Source organism: Centroberyx gerrardi, chromosome 11, assembly GCF_048128805.1.
Source record: "Centroberyx gerrardi isolate f3 chromosome 11, fCenGer3.hap1.cur.20231027, whole genome shotgun sequence".
NCBI lineage: Eukaryota > Metazoa > Chordata > Actinopteri > Beryciformes > Berycidae > Centroberyx > Centroberyx gerrardi.
In genome coordinates, this window is record NC_136007.1 from 2,352,037 (window position 1) to 2,375,108 (window position 23,072).

The window sequence follows — 23,072 nt, forward strand, 5'->3', positions numbered from 1 at the left end:
CCTCTCCTCCCATAAAACAAAAAACAAATCCACTGGCCTCAAAATGGAGAGTTGAAGTCTCTTTAAGTCCAGTGGATTTTGTTTGTCTTGACTGAAATTAATCTGCACAGACTGATAATGTGCCTGTACTGATTTCGGCCATTTTGAAGAGGAGAAAACATGATTGCCATGGTTACAGCCCCACGTCTCGCTCTCTAACATGCATCGGATTTCAACAGTGTCATGTGGGCTTTGACTTCTGATACTGACCAGAGACACATGTGATGACATGATGATGAAAATGTGACATAAGTGCGTTTATGGTTTACGGTTCATATACGTCACCGGGAAAAGGCTCTGTCGTTAGTTTCCGTAGTGTAGTGGTTATCACGTTCGCCTCACACGCGAAAGGTCCCCGGTTCGAAACCGGGCGGAAACATTCTTTATGTTTCGGTGTGTTACAGTGAGGTCCGACTTGTTTTCTCCACACATGTAGAAATAACTCAGACTGTCAAGTCTGCATACAGCTGCTCCACCTTTACAGTCACTGGTGGAGCAGGGAGCTCCGGCAGCCATGTTGACTACCGGAACCCAGGAAAACACAAGGGATCAGGATCAACATCGTATTTACGGTATTTCCACAGCACTTGAAGACGCGAGAGACCACGGAAGTATCACGAGACCCCGGTGTTTCCCCGAGACTCAGAGTTCAGGCTAATTTCTACTCAAAATGAACGCGAAAAGGCTTCAATCCTGTCTGTCTGTCTGTCTGTCTGTCTCCCTGTCTGTCTGTCTGCCTGTCTGTCTGTCTCTCTCCCTGTCTCTCTCCCTGTCTGTCTCCCTGTCTGTCTGTCTGTCTGTCTGTCTGTCTCCCTGTCTGTCTGTCTGCCTGTCTGTCTGTCTCTCTCCCTGTCTGTCTCCCTGTCTGTCTGTCTGTCTGTCTGTCTGTCTGTCTGTCTGTCTGTCTCCCTGCCTGTCTGTCTGTCTGTCTGCCTGTCTGTCTGTCTGTCTGTCTGTCTGTCTGTCTGTCTGTCTGTCCCGCCTCGGGCTAACATGGCGCCCAGCCTGCTGTCCTCCATCTTGTAGTCCGTCGTCATATCAACAGTTCTGTTCAGTAGAGTTTTTTCAGCTTCCTGTTGCTCAGCAGCTTCAGTTTCCCAACGGAGTCACAGTCCATCTGGTCCGGCAGAAACTCACATGTTTATTCGTATTGGGTTCCGTCCAAGTGTGTGCGGGTTTCTGTACTGTTGTGGTTATTTTCCTCGCGAAAGGAACATTGTTAGCCGGCACAGCTGATAGATAGATAGATAATTTTGTTTCACATTTGTTCTTTATTGTCCACTCTACGAATCACTAATCCCTTAAATAATTTCCATTTCCATTACTACATTAATTCAGCCCTTAATTCGTGCAAAATCCCCTGGGAGTTATCAATGGAGGAGATTCATCGAAACCTCCTTAAACTCCCCCTTAATCTTGACTCTTTACTTTCCAATTTAATGTAAAATTAAGGGAGACTGAACTTTTCCATTATTTTCCACTTAATAACCTGTAAACCTGCACAAAAGACTTGACAAATCCCTTAATTTCTAGTGTCTCTGTGAATCAACCCATGAATAAATCCCGTATAAACTCATGATACTAACCTTACTTTATAATGGAGATATTAAGGACATTTCAGGGATAAAATTAAGGGGTTTGGTTTCGTAGTTCACACACAGAGGATCTGTAACGGTCGTGTGACGTCATGCAGCATCACGGCTGAAACGTTCATGTGTGAAATAAATGTGACAGTAATTTTATGAAAGGAGTTATTTTATATAGTTTATCATTACAGTCTAGTCGCTCTAGGCTTGCAGTGTACTGTGATTCATAAAAGATATTAGTTGGCTACAAACTCTTCTCTAAGACCGAGAGAAACAAATCTATAAAAACAAGTGGGTCCATGTCTGGTTTATAGTTTATAGTTTATAGTTTATAGTGTCTCGTGCTGTCTGTCCTGAGCTTCACAGTTCCAACAGATCAAATTCCGCCCTCTGCTGGTTGATTTAAAGACGTGATTACTGAGCGTTGCCTGTTGCAGGAGAATTTAATTAGTCTGAGAAACTCCAGTCGCTCAAATAATCCAGATAAAGATCCACATTATCTGCACAGTTCTAAGATTATAATGATTCATTCAGGATTAAGACATGTTTATCATTTGACTATTAAACATAAAGTTAAAACAATGACTTCAATTGACGTCTTTTTTTTTTTTGTAATTGTTGCAGGTGTTTTTGAAGAGTCTTTGCAGAAGCTGCAGGTTGTAAACTGGACTGAACAGTTTTGTTGAAGGCATCTGTTTCTATTTTACCTGACTTCTCTTCAACTGCTGTCTGAATCATTCAGATCTACAGGATGAAATAAAGATGTTTCCGCCCGGTTTCGAACCGGGGACCTTTCGCGTGTGAGGCGAACGTGATAACCACTACACTACGGAAACTGACACAGAGACCTATACGGAGCCCCACTGCTGGATCAGACCAGCTGAGACACATCATCACATGTCTGTATCAACAGAAAATATTACTAAGAGCAATATTACAAACTAAATAACCATTATCATTTCATTTGTGTGCTACATTATTCCAGCATCAATGAGTGTACTTTGTATTGGAAACAAATAACATGAAAAACACAAGATCACTAAAAAAGCATAAAGACGAGGAAAGCGAGAGCAGTTTTACATAAAAGTGAATTCACTCTCTGGTGAAGTATTAGTGTCGATTAGCGTGTATTATGTGCAACTCACAAAATATCATTTATATCTCCTCCCGCAAAAAAAAGCACTCAAAAAGTATAGTATAAGAAGGTGAACCAGCTCTTAGTTGAATCAGTGTGTGGCCCTTAAAAGGACCTTTGGGTGGATGTAGCTCCAGGCGGTTTACTTGGAGCTGGTGTACTTGGTGACCGCCTTAGTGCCCTCGGACACGGCGTGCTTGGCCAGCTCACCGGGCAGCAGCAGGCGGACGGCGGTCTGAATCTCCCTGGAGGTGATGGTGGAGCGCTTGTTGTAGTGAGCCAGGCGAGACGCCTCACCGGCGATGCGCTCGAAGATGTCGTTGACGAACGAGTTCATGATGCCCATGGCCTTGGAGGAGATGCCGGTGTCGGGATGGACCTGCTTGAGCACCTTGTACACGTAGATGGCGTAGCTCTCCTTCCTGGTCTTTCTGCGCTTCTTGCCGCCCTTGGCGGCGGTCTTGGTCACGGCTTTCTTGGAGCCCTTCTTGGGCGCTGCCTTGGCGGGTTCAGGCATGACGAGATCTCGGTACTTTACAGCAGAGAATGAGTTGAGAGGAGCAGAGCGGATGGTTTTGTAGAAAGCTGATGCAAATTCAGCTGTGCTGTTCCTCCTATACGATTGGTTGAGTTTTGCAGCCAGACTGGGCATGCGCTGAACATGGAACCCTCTCCCATAGAACTAGAATGGATAGAACTGATATGCCCAGTCAAGTAACTAGGCATACGACCGTGTAGTTGTTCGGCTGCTGAAGATTACTACAAAAACTTTTGAAACGCAGCATTTGTGCATGAAATTCATAAAGTCTTTGCGTTTTCATGATGAAATCATCAGTTTGTTGAACATGTCAGTGTCAGTTAAACATTACAACTTTCTGAGTCTCACACTGAAGACAAACTGAGCTACTCACTTTCATGGCAAGATGATGAAAGATCAAACTTCTGTTTCATGCTAGAGATTACTATGATAAATCAGTAACATACCTTTCTATCTACTCTATTTCTATGTCTCCAATCATTCAATTCCACACAAAGACTTTGTCATTGGCAACCGCGCGCGGGCTTCCACATTCCTATCAGCTTCAAAAACATTTGCCATAATACACACATTTGAAAGTCCACGGTGTGTTCGCAAGCTTTACTGAAGCTTTACTCTGCTCCATGGTTCATGTTTAGATGGAAAGATGGAAGTCTGGTTTGTAGTACCTCTGCGCACCGCACAAGAATACATCCACCAGGAGCAGCAGGCACCATCTATTTCTGCACCAAAGGGATTTAGATCATAGATTCAGATTCATGAACTAAACTGAAAATCAGGTTCCACCGAGATTTGAACTCGGATCGCTGGATTCAGAGTCCAGAGTGCTAACCATTACACCATGGAACCACAACACACTACAGCTGCTGGAGCTGGAAGGATTTCATATGGCATGATATATCATTATTATTGTTGTTGATAGTGTAGCTTGTATAGTAGTGTAGCGTAGCAGATTAATGGTGACTCGACATACTGGGAACTGGAACAGCATGAATGGTGAATCAGTGCAGAGGGACTGACCTCCTCTGGTGTTGGCGTTCATACATGTATAAATAAATGATTGTACGCGGTTTGTTCTCTGTATCAATGTGTAAAAACCTGATCCCTGTTGGACAGTGCGGAAGAGGAAAAACACGGTCCGATACTTCTACATAATGAGAAACACGCATATTTTCCCCTTTATGTTTGGGTGTTTTGAACCACAGCTGAGGAAGTTGTAGACACATTCATAATATATTACGGTTTTTTGCATGAGAACTGAAATTATAAATAAAGGATCGACTCTTTTTAAAGTAGTGTTTGGCTCTTAGAAGAGCCTTTGTGTTGCTGTTGTCTGGTAAATGAAGTTAACCTCCGAAGCCGTACAGAGTGCGGCCCTGCCTCTTCAGAGCATACACCACATCCATGGCGGTGACGGTCTTCCTCTTGGCGTGCTCGGTGTAGGTGACGGCATCACGGATGACGTTCTCCAGGAAGACCTTGAGCACCCCGCGGGTCTCCTCGTAGATGAGACCGGAGATGCGCTTGACTCCGCCGCGGCGAGCCAGACGGCGGATGGCGGGTTTGGTGATTCCCTGGATGTTATCACGGAGAACTTTCCGGTGGCGCTTGGCGCCTCCTTTACCGAGTCCCTTTCCTCCTTTTCCGCGGCCACTCATTTTCGATGCGTTTTCTTTCAAAGCAAAAATAAACTGATGGAGAATCGAAGACAACTTCAATACTTAAACCTTCTTTGCGGACCTAAATGAGGAAGGAAAGAGCGCGCTCTGCTGGGCGGCGCCAAACTCTGCGGTCCTTCCCCACATTTTCTTTGGCTGTGGCAAGTTAGCAGAAGCTTTCAGCAATTGCGTTTCCGGTTAGGCGACTTTGCCTTCAAAATAAAAGCAAGAAAAGGCACACGATATTCTTTCTGACCTACATATTATTTTACCAATTTTATGACTTCATGTTTTTTTATCATGTCTAAATATTTCTGAATCATAACATTCAACAACACAGTCATTTCAACATGATTAAAAGCAGAAAAAAATATGTCAGTGTCTCCTGGACTCACACTTTATTTCACTGTGCTCTGTTTCTCTGGTGACTACCGACTCACAAACTGCTAGATAGACTGAGAGCGTGGTGTCAAACTTGATTCATTTAGTGAATTTCGGGCCATTCGCATGCATTACAACACGAAGGTCGACCTGGAGGACCTTGGATGTCCAACTGGAGTTGGACAGTGTCCTCCTTTAAGTTCCAGTCCTGCGTTAATCACAGTGAAAAGAAACAAAAGTGACAAAATAAAGGAAAATTGTTTTTGTTTTGAAGTGAAAATTATTAAATGTGAAATGTTGTTGAGAAAAAATGACATCTTCTGGGAAGTGAAGGATGGCCTTTCTGCTTTTTTAACATAATTCTCCATAGAGAAAGACAGGAGGATGACATGCATCAATCCCCCAGATGGGACCCATTAACTTTACAGCCACATGGAGGACAATCTAACCAACTCAAACTCTAGGACAAACTGATCAATACAGTCAAATCAAAATACTAACTGTTACATTGAAAATGTAATTAGGCCTATATGGGTTTGAGTATGCTGTGTAAATGTCCTTTTGGAAAAAAAAAATGAACAGCATTTATAGATTCCAAACACATCTCAAACACGAGAATCGCGACATCTCCAGCATGCTGAAATAATCTGGTATTGTCTATGTTTAAATAATCCCACAATATTATATTTGATTTTCTTTATTATTGGTTTATTATTTCGTTTTTTATGAATTACTTGTATATGTTAATTGTGTAAACAATGCGTTTAAAAAAAGGCGGGATATTTTAAATTTGAATAATGTATGACGTCAACGTGGTGGTCAGAAAACAAAGCAACACGTTGGGGCTCTCGCTCCTACTCACCATGCCCTTTAACATTTTTTGTGTACATTTCATATATTATGTGAGGCAACACTGTAGTTACATTTAATGAAATCTTATTCCATTTTCGGCTTGTTATGTATTGAGGGTTCCCACTGTTACACCATGCAGCATGAAATTAGGCAGATTTATATTAATGTAGCCTGACTTGGTTCACGGTCATATTCTACATAAAATTGTTGAATTTATATGTACAGCACACAACTAGTTAATACAACTAAGGAAAACTCTTTCGAAGTCAGTGGGTGGCTCTTAAAAGAGCCTTTGGTTCGGTGTTCAGAAGCTGGTGAGTTTACTTCTTGGCGGGCTTCTCGGTCTTCTTGGGCAGCAGCACCGCCTGGATGTTGGGCAGCACGCCGCCCTGAGCGATGGTCACTCCGCCCAGCAGCTTGTTGAGCTCCTCGTCGTTGCGGACGGCCAGCTGCAGGTGACGGGGGATGATACGGGTCTTCTTGTTGTCGCGAGCGGCGTTTCCGGCCAACTCCAGGATCTCAGCGGTCAGGTACTCGAGCACCGCCGCCAGATACACCGGGGCTCCGGCACCGACACGCTGGGCGTAGTTTCCTTTGCGCAGCAGCCTGTGAACACGGCCGACCGGGAACTGAAGACCAGCACGAGATGAGCGGGTCTTTGCCTTGGCACGAGCCTTGCCGCCGGTTTTGCCTCTTCCAGACATTTCTCAACCTTGCAAAATTAGTAAATGTGTTGTATTCGTAGGGAACCCGGTTTATATATCTATCGAGCTGCTTGTTCATTGGTCAGTTGGAGCATCAAAATCATCGCCCAATACCGAAAGAGAACAGGCGGTCCTAACTGCTGGTGTCATTTTCAGATAGCAACTATAGCACTTCCGCTCTGCAGTGACTGGGATTTTCAAAATAAAACTTCTCAAGACAAACCAACTATTATGTATACAGAAGAGGATTAGGGTCACATGTGGGAAAAAAAATAAATATGAGTTAACTAGGCTATTTATTATTAGACCTGTTTTTCCTCTTGGGATTAAGTCTTTCAGCGATGAAAATACTAATTTTATTTAGGGAAGCTTCAAACCTCTCCAATACGCTGTCACAGTATTCAGCTCGCAGCAGGATTTGGGTTTCATATGCTTTACATTCCAAACAACACTAGTTGTCAAGCAAGCAGAGATGTCTGACGAGGGAATAAAAGTAAAAGTACTGTGGTGCTTGTTTTGTTTTAATCGGCTGATCTTGTGGTGTTGGTAAACACACTGATGCTGGCGGTGACTTAGGGCGGATCACCTTGACTTCCTGTGAGAGATTGTACCTGAGGCGTTAACTTTCTGGCTGCAGTCATGATTAATGAAACTGAAAAGATATGCTGTTTAAGTTTGCAATATTCTCTGATTTTAGGCTGAAATATAATTTTGAATTTATCTTTTTTACTGTGTAGAAAACTAACTTTTATACCTCTTCAGTCTCTCCCATAGAAATTTTGGACTACACAACAAATGGTCGAGATGCTAATATATGTCATACAAAATGATGCAAAATTACCACTCCTACTTATAACCTCTATGGTGTACATGTAAACAGGTTTGAACACACACACACACACACACACACACACACACACACACACACACACACACACACACCAGTTCTCACATGTATATAAATGGCCAGACACATTGACAACCTGCTGTATCAGTTTCTGCAATGTATTCATAGTATTCTGTTATATCAAGACTTGGCCATCTTGGTAGGAAAATAAGTATGATTGTAATAAATTAACAGATGATTAAAATCAAATGACAGCCATAGCCAATGAGCTGTGTATATTGTAAAGCACCATAGGAAATGCATGTGACACCATAGGAATACTATGGATTGGCTATCATGTTCACCTGACAGGTGAAAGGTCCCTGGTCTGAAACCGGGCATAAACTTCCTTGTGTCATCACATTAGAAGCTTTGAAAGATCAAGACAGGCACTAATGATGCTAACAAACTCTATGACTGAAATAAAACCATGCTGTCTATTATAACGTGCTTGGTCTTGTCTTGGCTTATAATTAGCTTTAGTAAAATTCTCCTGAATAGCTTGACAGAGCCAGACGACATCATGATTGAGATTTTCACATGTACCGCTTTATTCAATTAGCCTATACTTGTCAACCATACAATGACTGGTCTCTACCACACTATATTCTCCAAACATACATGTGTAGATTAATATAGTGTAACACATACCAAGTCGTTACTGAAGAGGCTTAAAGCGACTGGTCGGAAGATAGACTGGGAGTAGAACTCAATACCTGTTGCTGTAACTCAGTCTCAGTAAAACAAGGAGCGCCACCCAGTGACACAATCTGTTACTGCAACTAAGCAATGTTCCAAAGCTTGCAGGTGTGTTTCAGCACCTCTTCAACCTCTCTCTGAGGCTGAAGAAGGTGCCCCAGCTGTGGAACACCTCCCGCATTGTCCCGGTGCCCAAGAAAGGACGTCCCAGCACTCTCATTGACTGCAGGCCAGCCGCTCTGACCTCACACGTCATGAAGACCTTGAAGAGACTGGTTCTGCAGCACCTCAGGCCCCTGGTGGGCGGTTCCCTGGACGCCATCATCTACCTGCTCCACAGGGCTTACTCGCACCTGGAGAGGCCAGGGGGCGCTGTGAGAATCATGTTCTTTGACTTCTCCAGTGCCTTCAACACCATCCAGCCCCTCCTGCTGGCAGAGAAGCTCTCAGAGACGCAGGTAGACCACGACCTGGTGGACTGGATCACGGACTACCTCATCGGCAGGCCGCAGTACGTTCGGCTGCAGGGCAGCCGGTCAGACGTGGTGGTGGGCAACACCGGCGCACCCCAAGGAACCGTACGGTCACCATTCCTATTCACCCTCTACACCTCAGACTACCGCTTCAACTCCAGAACTTGCCATCTGCAGAAGTACTCTGATGACTCCTCCATCATCAGGAAGACCAAGGAGCTGGTGGTGGACTTTCATAGGAGCAGGAATCCCCCAACCCCTGTCACCACCCAAGGGGAGGAGGTAGAGATGGTTTCTAGGAGTGCAGCTCAACAACAAACTGGACTGGTCGGACAACGCTGAGGCTCTACAGGAAAGGACAGAGCAGGCTGTACTTCCAGAGGATGCTCAGGTCCTTCAATGTGTGCAGCAGGCTGCTGCAGATGTTGTACCAGTCTGCAGCAGCCAGTGCACTCTTCTTTGCGGTGGTGTGCTGGGGAGGCGGCATCAAGGCAGCAGAAGCCCACAAACTGAACAAGCTGGTGAAGAAGGCTAGCTCTGTGGTGGGACTCAAACTGGACAGTCTGGAGGCTGTGGCAGAGGGGAGGATGAGGGGAAAGATCAACGCCATCCTGGAGAACCCCTCTCACCCTCTCTAAGATGAGCTGAGGCTGATGAGGAGCAGCTTCAGCCACAGGCTCCTCCTCCTACATTGTGAAATATGTAAAGTTAAAAAAGTATCAAAAAGTAAAAGTGGAAACAGCGCCATAAACTCCTCTGTTGTGAACAAAAATGTATGCATTTGCAGTGTTTCAGAACTCCATAGACTCAGAGTCAAAATTGGATCGACCTTGGTTACTATAATAATAACACATGACCTCGTCTCCCTGTAATGCACCTCTCCTCGTTAGTATAGTGGTCAGTATCCCCGCCTGTCACGCGGGAGACCGGGGTTCAATTCCCCGACGGGGAGGAATCTGTTTTCTCTCTCACAGTTTTATGGAGGCAGAGAGGAATCTGAGCTCAGGACTGATGGACAAACTGAGGAAAATTCAGCTGGAAGGAAGAAGGGAATTCATGGATGAATGGCCTCCATCTACCATCAACTAGCTATAGAATTCTTTGTCCAGACTAAGGTTAGAGTCATATTTAGTTGTAAAATGGCAAAGCTATGCACCCAGCTGAAGTGGGAAGTCATGAAGCAGACACCAACGCTTACTCCTTTAGAGAAGATTGGTCAAACCGTTGCTATCTGGACTGTGAAAAAAGCAGCTTGAACGTTGACAGACAATGTGGTTCTGTTAAGGCTTGTGAATAAAAAAAGAATAAGAACATACAAAATAATGTTAATTCCTAGTTAAAGAAATCTGTATGTAAATAAAATAAATTTAGTGATTCACTATTCACAACATATATTCCTTGTAATGGCCACTACCCAAGTGTGACTTCCTCTAAAGAAGAATTACTGTAAACAATATATGAAGAAACCCAGCTATCAGAAAAGTCACTGGATCATATGTGAATCGGCTCATTGATGGATAGAAGGGATATTCCCATTCAAATCAATAGGAGTGTATTGCTATTTATATGTTCTTTTTCATGGCAGCATGATAAAATATCAAAGGCTTCCAATGGTTAGCTTGTAGCAGTGAAACCCATGATACACCAGGAATATGTCTTTCTGTCTGCTTTATTTATGTCTCTAATCATTCAACTCCACACAAAGACCTCCCATCATACATTCATACAAGCTTCAAAGACACTACATTTCACAAAATAAATAATCATTCCATTCCAGTTTTTAACAAGGTGAATTTGAAAGTTGCTTCACAAACTAGGCTGTATCAACACATTAATCTGTGAATGTTTTACTGAACCACGCGTGATTGTTTTCACTTCAATATACAGGCTGCGTGCAACAATCAGCTGCACTGGGTGAGCGGTTCCTACACAGCAAAGGGATTCAAACACATGAAGTAAACTAAAAAAACAGGTTCCACTGAGATTCAAACTCAGATCGATGGATTCAGAGTACAGAGTACTAACCATTAAACCATGGAACCACAACACATCAACACTGCTGTCTTTATTTTTTTTATTTTTTCCCCCCTAAAGACTCCAAAAATCAGACAGTGTCAAACCATGACCAGGCAAACTCACTGTAAGAGTGTAAGAGAGCAACTGTCGGTTATTTCTGATGGTCGTCTTTTTTTTTTCTTTTTTTTCTGCAGGTTAAATTTTACATTTTACATCTAAAAAGACTGTTTAAGTGTATTTTTTTTTTTTTTTTTTTAATAAAAGGGAGAGAAAAGAAGAAAGAAAAAATAATAAGAAAATAAAACTATGACAGTCCTTAGAAATTCAAAGAGCAACATGTACCACGGGACAAGTTTATTTGTCTTGACGTCTATGGATGTCCTTTTCTTTAAGACTGTGATTATGTGTTTGAAAACGACAGTAGGCTACTTGGAATTGATGTCTGGTTTATCACTGCTGTCTTTACAGGAGCATGTCATGCTATATGCTTGATGTCAGATTGTTATTGTCATCATATCTCAAATATGTTTAGTATGAACTGCATGAGATACACCACATACTGGGGACTGGAGCGGACAGATGAAATCTATGCTGATTCTACTCTGCATCTGTCCATCTTACTATAGAGTAAGCGAATAACTAATTGTAATAGATTAATAGATTGTGAACCAGATAGAGCTCAGAAAAAACATAACTAAGAAAATATTACATGTTGTTAGAGTTTGTGATAACTTGTAAATATAAAATATTACAGAAAAAAACCAGAAACTGCCCAATTTATATTCCATGTGCACAAAGTAACTATGACTTAGAAGTTTATTATAAATGTTCAATAGGCTACTCTGTAAGGAAAACATAGAAACTGCTCAAGTGCTCATAATATTAAACAGAACTATGGGGGGCAGGGGGCTCTGTCAGAGTATACATAGAGGTGAATGGGTAGCAGGGAATAGATTAACTGGGGAGGGGGATGATAAAAAGTTCAGACATTTTTTTCACATGCAACTTGGGATATGAAAGTTGTATACGTGGAAGTCAGGGGGCTTTGACTGAAGCTGTAGCGAAGTCGATGTGTGACAGATTGGGGATAGGATAACCTGAAAGTGTGTCACAGCCAATGTTGAGTTTTGTCCTAAATTCAGTTAATATGAGAGAGTATGTATTAAGTGAGTGAGAAAGTATTAAGTACAATATGTAACAAACTGAACATAACGGTCTTCTTTTAAGCCATAGTATTTACGTTGAGTGGTTTGCAAACCTGAAAACATAATGTAGGCCATAATTGTTCTTTGTTGTTTTTTTTAAATCTAGGATTAGTAATGTTTATGCAAATGTTTAAACTCCCCTTGGGCATGTCGTTCAATTTTGAACGAAGAAGAAACTGTCTGGGCTTTAAAAGGCAGTCAAGGCGCCTTGTGTTGCAACTGAAACTATAAGTTACAAACAATTTAAAAACACGCATCCATAAGAAGTTAATTTACAGTAAGTAAAAGAATAAGCTCTTAGTTGAATCAGTGTGTGGCCCTTAAAAGGACCTTTGAGTGGATGTAGTTCCAGGCGGTTTACTTGGAGCTGGTGTACTTAAAAAAAATACGACACGTATTCAAGGCATCATTTAGATGAACATCCAAGTAACAGTTGGGTTTAAACATTTAAACGTTTTAGTATTTACATATTTCATTGTTGTATTCCCATATTTCCATATTACAGAGGCTTGTTTCTCTCACTAGCCGGCAAAAGTGGGAACAGCGCCACCAGCCCATAGACTCCCACGTTGTGGCCAAAAATATATTGCATCCGTAGTGTTTTACAACTCCCACAGAAAATGAATGAAACACGTTTAGAGCAGTGTCACTACCACGTGACCGGGTCCCAGTGTTGAGCACCTCTCCTCGTTAGTATAGTGGTCAGTATCCCCGCCTGTCACGCGGGAGACCGGGGTTCAATTCCCCGACGGGGAGGAATCTGTTTTCTCTCTTTATGGAGGCAGAGAGGAACCTGAACTCAGACTGAGGAAGATTCAGCTGGAAGGAAGGAGGATATGAACTGATTGATGGACTCCGTTTATAGTCACACTCAAGAAATCCTTGCCCTGACTAAAATTACATTATAGTTAATTCTAGAATTGTAAAGCTACAGTAGCTGAACTGGCAAGTCAACCAATAGTGAAGCTGTTTGAAGGCGAAGCCTATGCGAAATACAACAAATGGTTCTTAAGAATTAAAAAAATGCTTTCTGGACTGTGAAAAAACACCTTGAACATGTCTGGCCACCACAACACAAACTGACCCTGCTATCTTTGCTGGAGCTTGTCATGCTTTCTTATACAGCGTGATATATATTACTGTCATATCAGATGTGTTTAGTATGAATTGCATAAGGAATGGTCCCTTCACAAGACAGATGCATCATGAAATCTATAGAGCTTCTAATCTGCAAATGTATGTAAATATATATACATGTGTGTGTGTGTATATACACACACACACACACACACACTATACAGAGTTGAAAGGTAAACATAAGATCTACTCAATGGATAAATGTTTCCAGCAGCAAAAATGTGTCACAACAGCTGGATTGCTTTGATGTATATCCTACTCCGTGTTATATTAAAACCAATGCAACAAGACTTCAGAGAACAGATTTCCCCATATCAAATATGTGAGTATAGGAGCTCTTAGTTGAATCAGTGTGTGGCCCTTAAAAGGACCTTTGGGTGGATGTATCTCCAGGCGGTTTACTTGGAGCTGGTGTACTTGGTGACCGCCTTAGTGCCCTCGGACACGGCGTGCTTGGCCAGCTCACCGGGCAGCAGCAGGCGGACGGCGGTCTGAATCTCCCTGGAGGTGATGGTGGAGCGCTTGTTGTAGTGAGCCAGGCGAGACGCCTCACCGGCGATGCGCTCGAAGATGTCGTTGACGAAGGAGTTCATGATGCCCATGGCCTTGGAGGAGATGCCGGTGTCGGGATGGACCTGCTTGAGCACCTTGTACACGTAGATGGCGTAGCTCTCCTTCCTGGTCTTTCTGCGCTTCTTGCCGCCCTTGGCGGCGGTCTTGGTCACGGCTTTCTTGGAGCCCTTCTTGGGCGCTGCCTTGGCGGGTTCAGGCATGACGAGATCTCGGTACTTTACAGCAGAGAATGAGCTGAGAGGAGCAGAGCTGATGGTTTTGTAGAAAGCTGATGCAAATAGAGCTGTGGCTGTTCCTCGTATACGATTGGTTGAGTTTAGCAGCCAGACTGGGCATGCGCCACCCGACGAACTTTCACCCACAGAACTAGAATGCATAGATCTGATATGCCATTCAAATTAATGTAACAAAGGTACACTACAGATTACCAAAAAATACAAAAACGTTTGAAACGCAACATTTGTGCATGGAATTAATGAAGTTTATGGGTTTTCATGATGAAAGCATCATTTTATTGAGCATATATTTATACAATAGTGTAGAGCCTATATTTAGTACGAATTGCATAAAGACACTGGATGACATCACACACTGGGCACTGGAACGGACCGGATGAATGGTGAATAATCAGTGCACACGGGTTGAAATGTTATAAATACAACAAATTCAATGAATGGGACTGCGATTTATTCCTAAAGTGAGATTATTTTTTATTTTTTTCTCTCGTGTTTAAGGTCATCCACACAGCGTTTTAACACGTGTAAAGAAAAGATGATTGTGTGATATGGAGCAGATATGCCCTCTGCGCTCTGTAGGGAAGCTCAGGACTGGCAGACCCTCTTCTCCAGGGGTCTAGCACAAAGTAGGCTACTGTTGGCTATGAAGGTGTCATTATTAGTGTCATTAAAAAGTATCTCATGTCTAAATATGCCTGGATCATAATGTTTAATCTTTTCAACAGTTACATGGAGGAGGTTATAGCTGAGTCACCAGGGCAAACTGATAATTTTCACAATTGAAAAAAGAGGAATTACAGTAAACATGAGGTGTCCAGAACAACAAAAAATATATGAAAACTGGAATGATTATATTAAATATGAAGTGAAATTGGATAGATGGCATCTTAAAAACTTAAAACAGTCTCTTGAAACCAGTGGTTCACAATCTGTCTTTCCATTCTCTTATGAATCACTTTCTAAAATCCAAACGTATTACTTCAACTTGACATGGTGAGAAATTCTTATTTTCAAAAGGATAACAATGTAAGGCTTGGTTCAACACAACTGACAACACATTTTGGTGTGTGTTACATGATTTCTCCTCTTAAAAACCATTAAAAATACACAACTTGGTTCAACATAACTTTTCAACACAACATATTAGAAAATATCACTTGAGCCGATGTGTTTAACTTCACTACATTAGAATAGAATGTTAATGTAATTATTGATTGGAGGGCTTTTACCCCACAAACAACAAAACTGACATAAATGCTTCAACAGCAGATCAGCGCACAGTTCTAAGTTTATGACCTGAAATTGTATCTTAAAAAGGCTTGAATTAGTATATAACTCCTCAAACATCTACTTCCATACAGACACAAGTATCATATATGTTTTTCTTCTTTTATTTCAATCGTGGACAGAGGAAACTGAAAACAGCAGTCTTAAGAGCCACCCACTTGCTTTTAAAAAGAGAAAATCTTGTGTGGGTTCATAATTCTGATTCAAACTTAACTGAAATAACCAAGTAGGCTTTTCTGAAGAAGTGTTAAGTTTTGCCTCCGCTGTAGAAAAGGAAACGCCCCAAACCCGGAGACCTGGGTTGGTTGGCACACGTTTTGCTCTCTGCCATATTTATCTTCTTCTGCCATATATATCTATCTAAAAAACAAAATTAATGAATAGTCAAATGTTTATGAATGCTTACATTGACTGGTTCTAAATAAGATAATGATTCGATCCCCCCCTTCTGATGTCAGTTGTGCTTGCTTAGCCATTCGAAATTTTGAATGAAATGATAAATACGCAGAAATGGTTTATTATTACTATTATTGTTAGTAATACTATTGTTAGTATTATTATTGCTGGTGTTATTATTATAATAATTAATTTAGGTATTTATTTATTTTATTTCATTTGTATGTATGTATGTATGTATGTATGTATACACACAACACATATATATATATATATATATATATATATATATATATATATATATATATATATATATGTATGTATGTGTGTGTGTGTGTGTGTGTGTGTGTGTGTGTGTGTGTGTGTGTGCGCGTGTGTGTGTGTGTGTATATATTTTTTTTGTGTATATATGTACAATTTTATTTCCCTTTTGGTGTTAATTGGTGTTAATTAGTTGTGTTTGTTTAACCATTAGAAATGCTGAATGAAACAAAAATACATGGAAATGGTTTACAAGAGGACATTATTATTATTATTATTATTATTATTATTATTATTATATATTATATTATTATGTTTTATTTTGTATTTATTTCGTATTATTATTATTATGTTTTATTAATTATTATAACTTTGAAAATATATGTATTATTATTGTTATTATTATTATTACTTTCATTATTATTATTACTATTATTATTATTATTTTGTCTCTTTTTTTGTCTCTTTCTTTTCTTCATTCCTTCTGCCTCAACTGCCATCTCCAACAACACAGTGAATCATAATCTGAGTTTGTCTTCCTCTCTCCTCTAAATACCAAAATTATGACTCTTACTTGCCCAAATTGAAAGGGGGGAGCGAGAGAATAGAAAAAGGAAGGAGATGGGGAAAGGGGGGAGAGAGGGGAGGGAGGGAGCTAGGAAGGAGGGGGAGAAGAAAAAAAAATAAAAATACATCATATTAACATTTGTTAATCATTAGTATTACAAGGGGAAAGGGGAGGAAAAGAGGGGAAAGTAAGGGGTGAAGGAAAAAAAAAAAACTATTTAAAAGGAAATAGACCAGACATCCTGAAGGCAACAAGAAGAAGGAGCTGCTAACCTCTATAAGGTTAGCGTAATGTAAATATATTATGTTTTTGTTTTTGTTTTAATGTTTGTCTTGATGTTATTTGTTTATGTCTCCACATCCTTTCCTTTGGCCACAGAAATTAACAGATGTAATCATGTAACCAGTCCACACTTCCTGCTGCTTATACAAAATAATCAAGTTATACAATGACTAGATTGGAAAAATTAGAAACAACTTGGAATAAATTACAGTTTACCACATTAAATGTTAATGGATTGCATGATGGTACTAAAAAACAGTTGGTCCTAAATCATTTTAAAAAGTTGACAACAGATGTAGCTTTTCTACAAGAATTACATTTCAAAAAGGGAGAAATTGAATATTTAAGAAAGAACTGGGTAGGGGAAGTATTCGCCTCTACATATTGTTTGAATAGTCGAGGAGTTAGAATATTAATTAATAAAAATACTCCTTTTACATTAAATTCTCAATATATAGACAATGAAGGATGATATATAATAGTTAACTGTTTCATACATGGAGAAAGATACACACTCATCTCCATTTATATCCCTCCTACTTCAAACATGGTATTCTTAGACAAGATCCAAAAGACTCTCGATGTTTTAAACATAGGTATATTAATTATAGCAGGAGACATCAATCAAACACTTAATAAAAAGGATAGAATTGGCAAGAAAACCAAATACATTAATCCTCCAAGAGCCTTGTTAGACTTTCTTAATAATAATGATTTACAGGATAACTGGAGGCTTCATAATCCAGAAACTAGAGAATATACTTTCTTTTCTCACCCCCATAAGAGTTACTCAAGACTTGATCATATTTTCATTTCTTCATCTGCATCTGAAAATATTCTATTCTCAAAGATCCACGATTGATTTCAGATCATGCTCCAGTTGTACTTCCAACAATAAATAAATCATCACACAAAACTTGCCGATTTGATAGAAAATACCTACAATACCAAGAGTTTATAACATACATTCAAGGTCAGATCAAATTGTTTAAGAGAAGTTAAAGATGAGAATAAACCTAATTCACTCATCATGTTGAACTCTTTTAATCTCTCAGAATTGGAGAAAATGATAGGGAAAAGAGAGGAATATAGCAAGAATTGAAAAAAATCATAAAAAAATTCCTTGATGCAACTAACAAAATGTATTATATTGGTGCAAATAAGTCAGGAAAACAGTTATGTTATTTAACTAAAAGAATAAATGTGAAACCCTTAATTATGTTAAAAGACAGTGACTCAAATCTGATACGAAATAACATTATAATTAATGATAAATTCAAAACATTCTATGAAAGCTTATAAATCAGATGTTACCACACCTACAACCCGGATCCTTTCCTTGACTCAGTTGATTTCAAAATGGTCTCAGAAGATCAAAAAAATAAATTGAAAGAGGAAATAACAGAAACCGAAATCACAGACACCTTGAAAAATTTACCAAAAAGAAAAGCTCCAGCATGCTATTTCCCCCCCTATTTCTGGAGGTAATCTATGGAATTTCATATATTCAATCACTCCCTCCATCTATGTATCAAGCTGTTATATCAGTGATCCTTAAACCAGGTCGCTCAGGACATGCTACTAAAGATTATAGACCTATTTCTCTCATTAACAGCGACACAAAATTAATCTGTAAAATATGAAGTAATAGAATAACAAATGTTTTAGCCAAGCTAGCCACCGTAAGAGTTATGTATTAGCCTACCTATTGCCTATTATCGTTTCTGTTGCGTTAGGATCTATTACAAAATAGCGATGGTATCATATACACAGCTGTAGTAATAACAGCAATACAACCCCGGGGTTCGTTTTTATCCCATCCCTACCGTCCGCAGACGTGAAGGGAAAGAGACTGAGAATCTGTCAGCTCAGGGGAGATGTGTGGATAGTTAGGAGAAACAGGCGAAACTTTCAGCCAAATGTCCTGATTGTGAAGTGTAATACTGTCCAGAGGCTTCAGACCATCCAGCCGTTAGATTACCTTTATTATTTCAAACAGCTGACAAGGTGGGTCATTCAACAAGAAATCATCAGGTGAAGCCTGGGGCCAGCAGAGGGCAAGTGATCCAGTGGTTAGAGACTGGCTCGTAAACTGAATATCACAAGTTCAATTCTCTCTATAGCCAGACACCACAAGCCCTCCCTCCCGGACTCTTTATCACTCACCCTCACCCTCACTAACCCTCTGGATAAAGTGTAGAAATCCTCTGAGTCTTTATAGCATCTAACCAGCCTTTATATTAGGAGCTCATGAGTGACCGCACCATGGGGCCGAGCACATTTAGGCCGAGCACATTTAGGCCGAGCACATTTAGGCCTACTTTTAGTGTGCTAGAACTTTCCACAAAGCAAAAAATACCATGCAAAACCGTTGGAGGAGTTAGTATTTTATTGAAATCAGCTGCATGTTGTTAGCTGTCATAGTGCAGTGTTTTAGAACTCCCATGGAGAATGAATGCAAATGGTTTTGGGCAGTTTTAGCCAAGGTTTTCAGCCTTTTCATGATCCAATTATTTCGTCCGGTGGGAGCTTTGAATGATGTGAAGACGCAATATGAGTAAAATGAAAACAGTCAAATTCTGATTCACTGTCAGTCCATACCGTCATGAAGAGATGTGAGGCCACAATAGCCTGTTCTGTTCCATGAAGGATGAATAGGCAGATTACTTTAATGGTTGGTTGGGAAAAAGTGGAAGCCAGGTGTCTCCTCCTGGTTCAAACCCTGTCCCTTTTCTCTCCTGTCTGATCTCTACAACACACAACTTTATTTCCACAGAACTTGTCAAAAAGCAGAGTTGTTTAGAAAACAGCCTAAAGAAAGGCTACAGTAAAATGCTTAAGGAGATTAAAAAAAACACATATTCATGGTGAACATCCAAGTAACAGTTGAGTTTAAACATTTAAATAGATTTTTTTAAGTAGCCTATTTACATATTTCATTGTTGTAGGCCTATTCCCATATTTTACAGAGGCTTAGTGTTTACCTCACTTGCCGGCAAAAGTGGGAACAGCGCCACCAGCCCATAGACTCCCACGTTGTGGCCAAAAATATATCGCATCCGTAGTGTTTTAGAACTCCCATAGAGAATGAACGGAAACAGGTGTAGAGAGGTCGAGCAGGAAACTCCCGCAAGTGTCACTACCAGGTGATTTGATCCCAACTTGGTACACCACTCCTCGTTAGTATAGTGGTGAGCCTGTCACGCGGGGGCAGACCGGGGTTCAATTCCCCGACGGGGAAGGAAGGCGCATATTAATGGATTAATGTTTTGAGTCCACCTCAAGAAATCCTTGCCCTGACTAAAATTACAGCCATAGTTAATTGTCAGGCAAGCAACCAGGACCCAAGAGCAGAAGCGGAGACAGGTAGTAGGAGTGAACAATGCTGATTTATTCCAGCAAGCAGGCAGGCAGACAGGTACAGGATACAGAGAGGCAGATAAACTTACTATACTGGCAACAACAGATAACAGCTAAGTACACGAGACAGACTCGAATTGCAAGCACTGAGGTAACTGGGGCGACAGCTATATATATATATATATATATATCTGTAGGGGAGTGATGAGGATCAGGTGTGTAGACTGATGAGAAGAATGGAATCAGGTGTGCAGGTGGAGATCAGGCTGGTAGTTGGAAGTCCAGTTTGGCGCTCTCTGGTGGATGGAACTGGAGTTGTGACAGTTTATTGAAGAGTGGTAAAGCTACAGTAGCTGAACTGGTAAGTCAACCAATAGTGAAGCTGCTAGAAGGCGAAGCTTTCTGGACTGTGATAAAACAGCTTGAACAATAACAGATACTGTGGCTCTTAAGGCCACATTATCTGGCCACCACAACACAAACTCACCCTGCTATCTTTGCTGGAGCTTGTCATGCTTTCACGTGACATACAGTATATTACTGTTATATCACATGTGTTTAGTAAGACTTGCATAAGGAATGGTCCCTTCACATACTGGGGAGTGGAAAAGACAGATGCATCATAAAATCTATAGAGCTTCTAATCAGCAAATGTTTATAGACTTGTGATTTATTGTAAGTGATGGAGAATTAGGTTTAGACGACCATCCCCCCAAAAAATAAGACTGTACAGAGTTGGAGAATAATAGAAAATCCAATCAGTGGATAAATGTTTCCAGCATCAAATTGTGTCACAACAGCATGTATTGCTTTGATAAGTATAGGCTACTAATCAATATTATACTAACACCAATAACAAAATTTTAGATACAGAATTTCCCAAACCAAATATGTGAGTAAACAAGCTCTTTGTTGAAGTAGTGTGTGGCCCTTAAAAGGACCTTTGGGTGGATGAAGTTGAGCTGTGTGTGGAGCTGGTGTAGCCTACTAGACATTCATGACATTTGTGTGCATTGGAGGAAATTTGAGGTAAAATCAGATAATATGCCTTTTCAGTCATTAATCAAGTTTGCATTCACCTAGACAGGAAATGTGTCTCTCACTGGAAGTGACCCGCCCTCACCGCCAGCATCAGTGTGTTTACAGGCAATTATGAACATGAAAGAAGTAAATCAGCTCTTTCATGAAGCCTAGGCTAACATGTGGGCCATGAATGGGCCTTCATGTTAATGGTCTTTTTTGCAGAAATGATAAAGGCAGGATACTCACTATACTATCAACGAGATACTAGGGCCAGGTCAGAAGTCAATCAAACTATAGTTACCACCCAGACATTAGACTAGCTACTGAAAAAAACAATAGATCTGATTTGTTTTTTTTGATTGGGTGATACTAGAGACCTTCATGATTAAGTAGATATATGTATATATATATATATTTATATAAAAAAAAATTAAGCTATCATGATTATATGAAAATGATCTTTTTTTGGGAGGCTTTGCCACTGCTGTGCCTTCAGGAGGTACCGCCAGGAAGAACAACATCATGTGACAGGAAAAAAGTGGATTGTTGTTGTTTTTTTTACCATTATTATTTTTATTTGTTTTATTTTCTTGCGGGATATCACAATAAAAAAACATTTAAAGCATGAAAAAAAATGATAAACGCTAATTGAAATGATACCTACACCCTTTGGCAACTACAGTTGCCAGTAGGCTTACAACTTTTAATCTGCAGATTCAACTGTGCCTGCTTTGATTTTATTCAGAGAGTTACTTGGCTGTCCAGATTCAAAGCTCCTATAGGAAAACAAAGTTGTTTCCGCCCGGTCTCGAACCGGGGACCTTTCGCGTGTTAGGCGAACGTGATAACCACTACACTACGGAAACTGTTCTGTACTGCACAGCAGCCGGGTATCTCTCCATGTCCAGACAGACCTGATCAGATCATGTGGCATGTGAGGTTTTAACTCTGTTTTTTAAGTATCTATAGATGTTTCATTTAAGAACATGAAAACTCTTTCTTTCTTTCTTTCTTTCTTTCTTTCTTTCTTTCTTAAGCAATAATAATAAGCAATAAACATGCTGTATTGAACATTTCTTGAATGGTAGCCTATTCTTGAATAAGACTTCAAAAGAAAAAAAGAAAAACATGTAAAATAAAATATCCCTTACAGAAAAACCACATGATGTAGGCTACACATGTGGAAAAACATGTTATCACATGTAATCATGTTATCACAATTTATAACATGTGGAGAACCAGAAAATGTTCCAGAACCACACATTCCTCATGTCCAAAGCACATACTGCATGTGACTCATTTCACTAATGTCACCAAGAACCATTTAAGAACCAGAATTATTCTGTCTGTAAATTAAATTAAACAAAACAGATGTTTGTAAAGACAGTAGATAATAGGTTACATTTTTAACACACTTTCTTATATCGCAGTTTTCAAACAATGGACACCTGAAACAAACACATCTTTTCTGATTTGTGAGATAATTCCTAAATTGTCTTTTCTCTGTTCCTATTAAATTATTCAACAAGAAACAGGTCCATCTGAGATCTTCATAAATAAATAAACAATAGAAAATTTCCAAAGTTGTGAAAAGCAGAGAATCACACGTTTTTAATTAGGATTAAGTATTAAACAGAAACACTGTAAATGTAGTACTGGGATAAAATCAGGGACAAATGTGGAACCAAAATTCAAATGATCTCCAAGCAGTTGCTGCTCATGGAATGAGGCTGAGGGGCGCTGCTTTGCTTACCAGGTATCAAAGAAGGTGTTCTTT

General features: G+C 40.2%; 4 protein-coding genes and 6 non-coding genes across 10 annotated transcripts; 3 read left to right on the forward strand and 7 right to left on the reverse strand.

The window, feature by feature from the left end:
- The first annotated feature begins 345 nt into the window (after positions 1-345).
- On the forward strand, positions 346-418 carry trnav-cac (transfer RNA valine (anticodon CAC)). Its single transcript has one exon. It is a non-coding gene; the product is annotated as a tRNA-Val (tRNA).
- Positions 419-2,388: 1,970 nt separating this feature from the next.
- Positions 2,389-2,461, reverse strand: trnav-cac (transfer RNA valine (anticodon CAC)). Its single transcript has one exon. It is a non-coding gene; the product is annotated as a tRNA-Val (tRNA).
- A 376-nt stretch (positions 2,462-2,837) lies between these two features.
- On the reverse strand, positions 2,838-3,284 carry LOC139929936 (histone H2B 1/2). Its single transcript, XM_071923012.2, has one exon. The coding sequence runs from the start codon at positions 3,275-3,277 to the stop codon at positions 2,903-2,905; it is 375 nt and encodes a 124-aa protein (XP_071779113.1). The 5' UTR covers positions 3,278-3,284; the 3' UTR covers positions 2,838-2,902.
- Positions 3,285-4,075: 791 nt separating this feature from the next.
- trnaq-cug (transfer RNA glutamine (anticodon CUG)) lies at positions 4,076-4,147 on the reverse strand. Its single transcript has one exon. It is a non-coding gene; the product is annotated as a tRNA-Gln (tRNA).
- A 480-nt stretch (positions 4,148-4,627) lies between these two features.
- LOC139930100 (histone H4) lies at positions 4,628-4,969 on the reverse strand. Its single transcript, XM_071923193.1, has one exon. The coding sequence runs from the start codon at positions 4,954-4,956 to the stop codon at positions 4,645-4,647; it is 312 nt and encodes a 103-aa protein (XP_071779294.1). The 5' UTR covers positions 4,957-4,969; the 3' UTR covers positions 4,628-4,644.
- A 1,432-nt stretch (positions 4,970-6,401) lies between these two features.
- On the reverse strand, positions 6,402-6,893 carry LOC139930019 (histone H2A-like). The gene has a single exon (XM_071923116.2). The coding sequence runs from the start codon at positions 6,891-6,893 to the stop codon at positions 6,510-6,512; it is 384 nt and encodes a 127-aa protein (XP_071779217.1). The 3' UTR covers positions 6,402-6,509.
- A 2,938-nt stretch (positions 6,894-9,831) lies between these two features.
- On the forward strand, positions 9,832-9,903 carry trnad-guc (transfer RNA aspartic acid (anticodon GUC)). The gene has a single exon. It is a non-coding gene; the product is annotated as a tRNA-Asp (tRNA).
- Positions 9,904-12,856: 2,953 nt separating this feature from the next.
- On the forward strand, positions 12,857-12,928 carry trnad-guc (transfer RNA aspartic acid (anticodon GUC)). The gene has a single exon. It is a non-coding gene; the product is annotated as a tRNA-Asp (tRNA).
- A 763-nt stretch (positions 12,929-13,691) lies between these two features.
- LOC139930084 (histone H2B 1/2) lies at positions 13,692-14,088 on the reverse strand. The gene has a single exon (XM_071923168.2). The coding sequence runs from the start codon at positions 14,080-14,082 to the stop codon at positions 13,708-13,710; it is 375 nt and encodes a 124-aa protein (XP_071779269.1). The 5' UTR covers positions 14,083-14,088; the 3' UTR covers positions 13,692-13,707.
- Positions 14,089-22,088: 8,000 nt separating this feature from the next.
- trnav-aac (transfer RNA valine (anticodon AAC)) lies at positions 22,089-22,161 on the reverse strand. Its single transcript has one exon. It is a non-coding gene; the product is annotated as a tRNA-Val (tRNA).
- Positions 22,162-23,072: the final 911 nt, after the last annotated feature.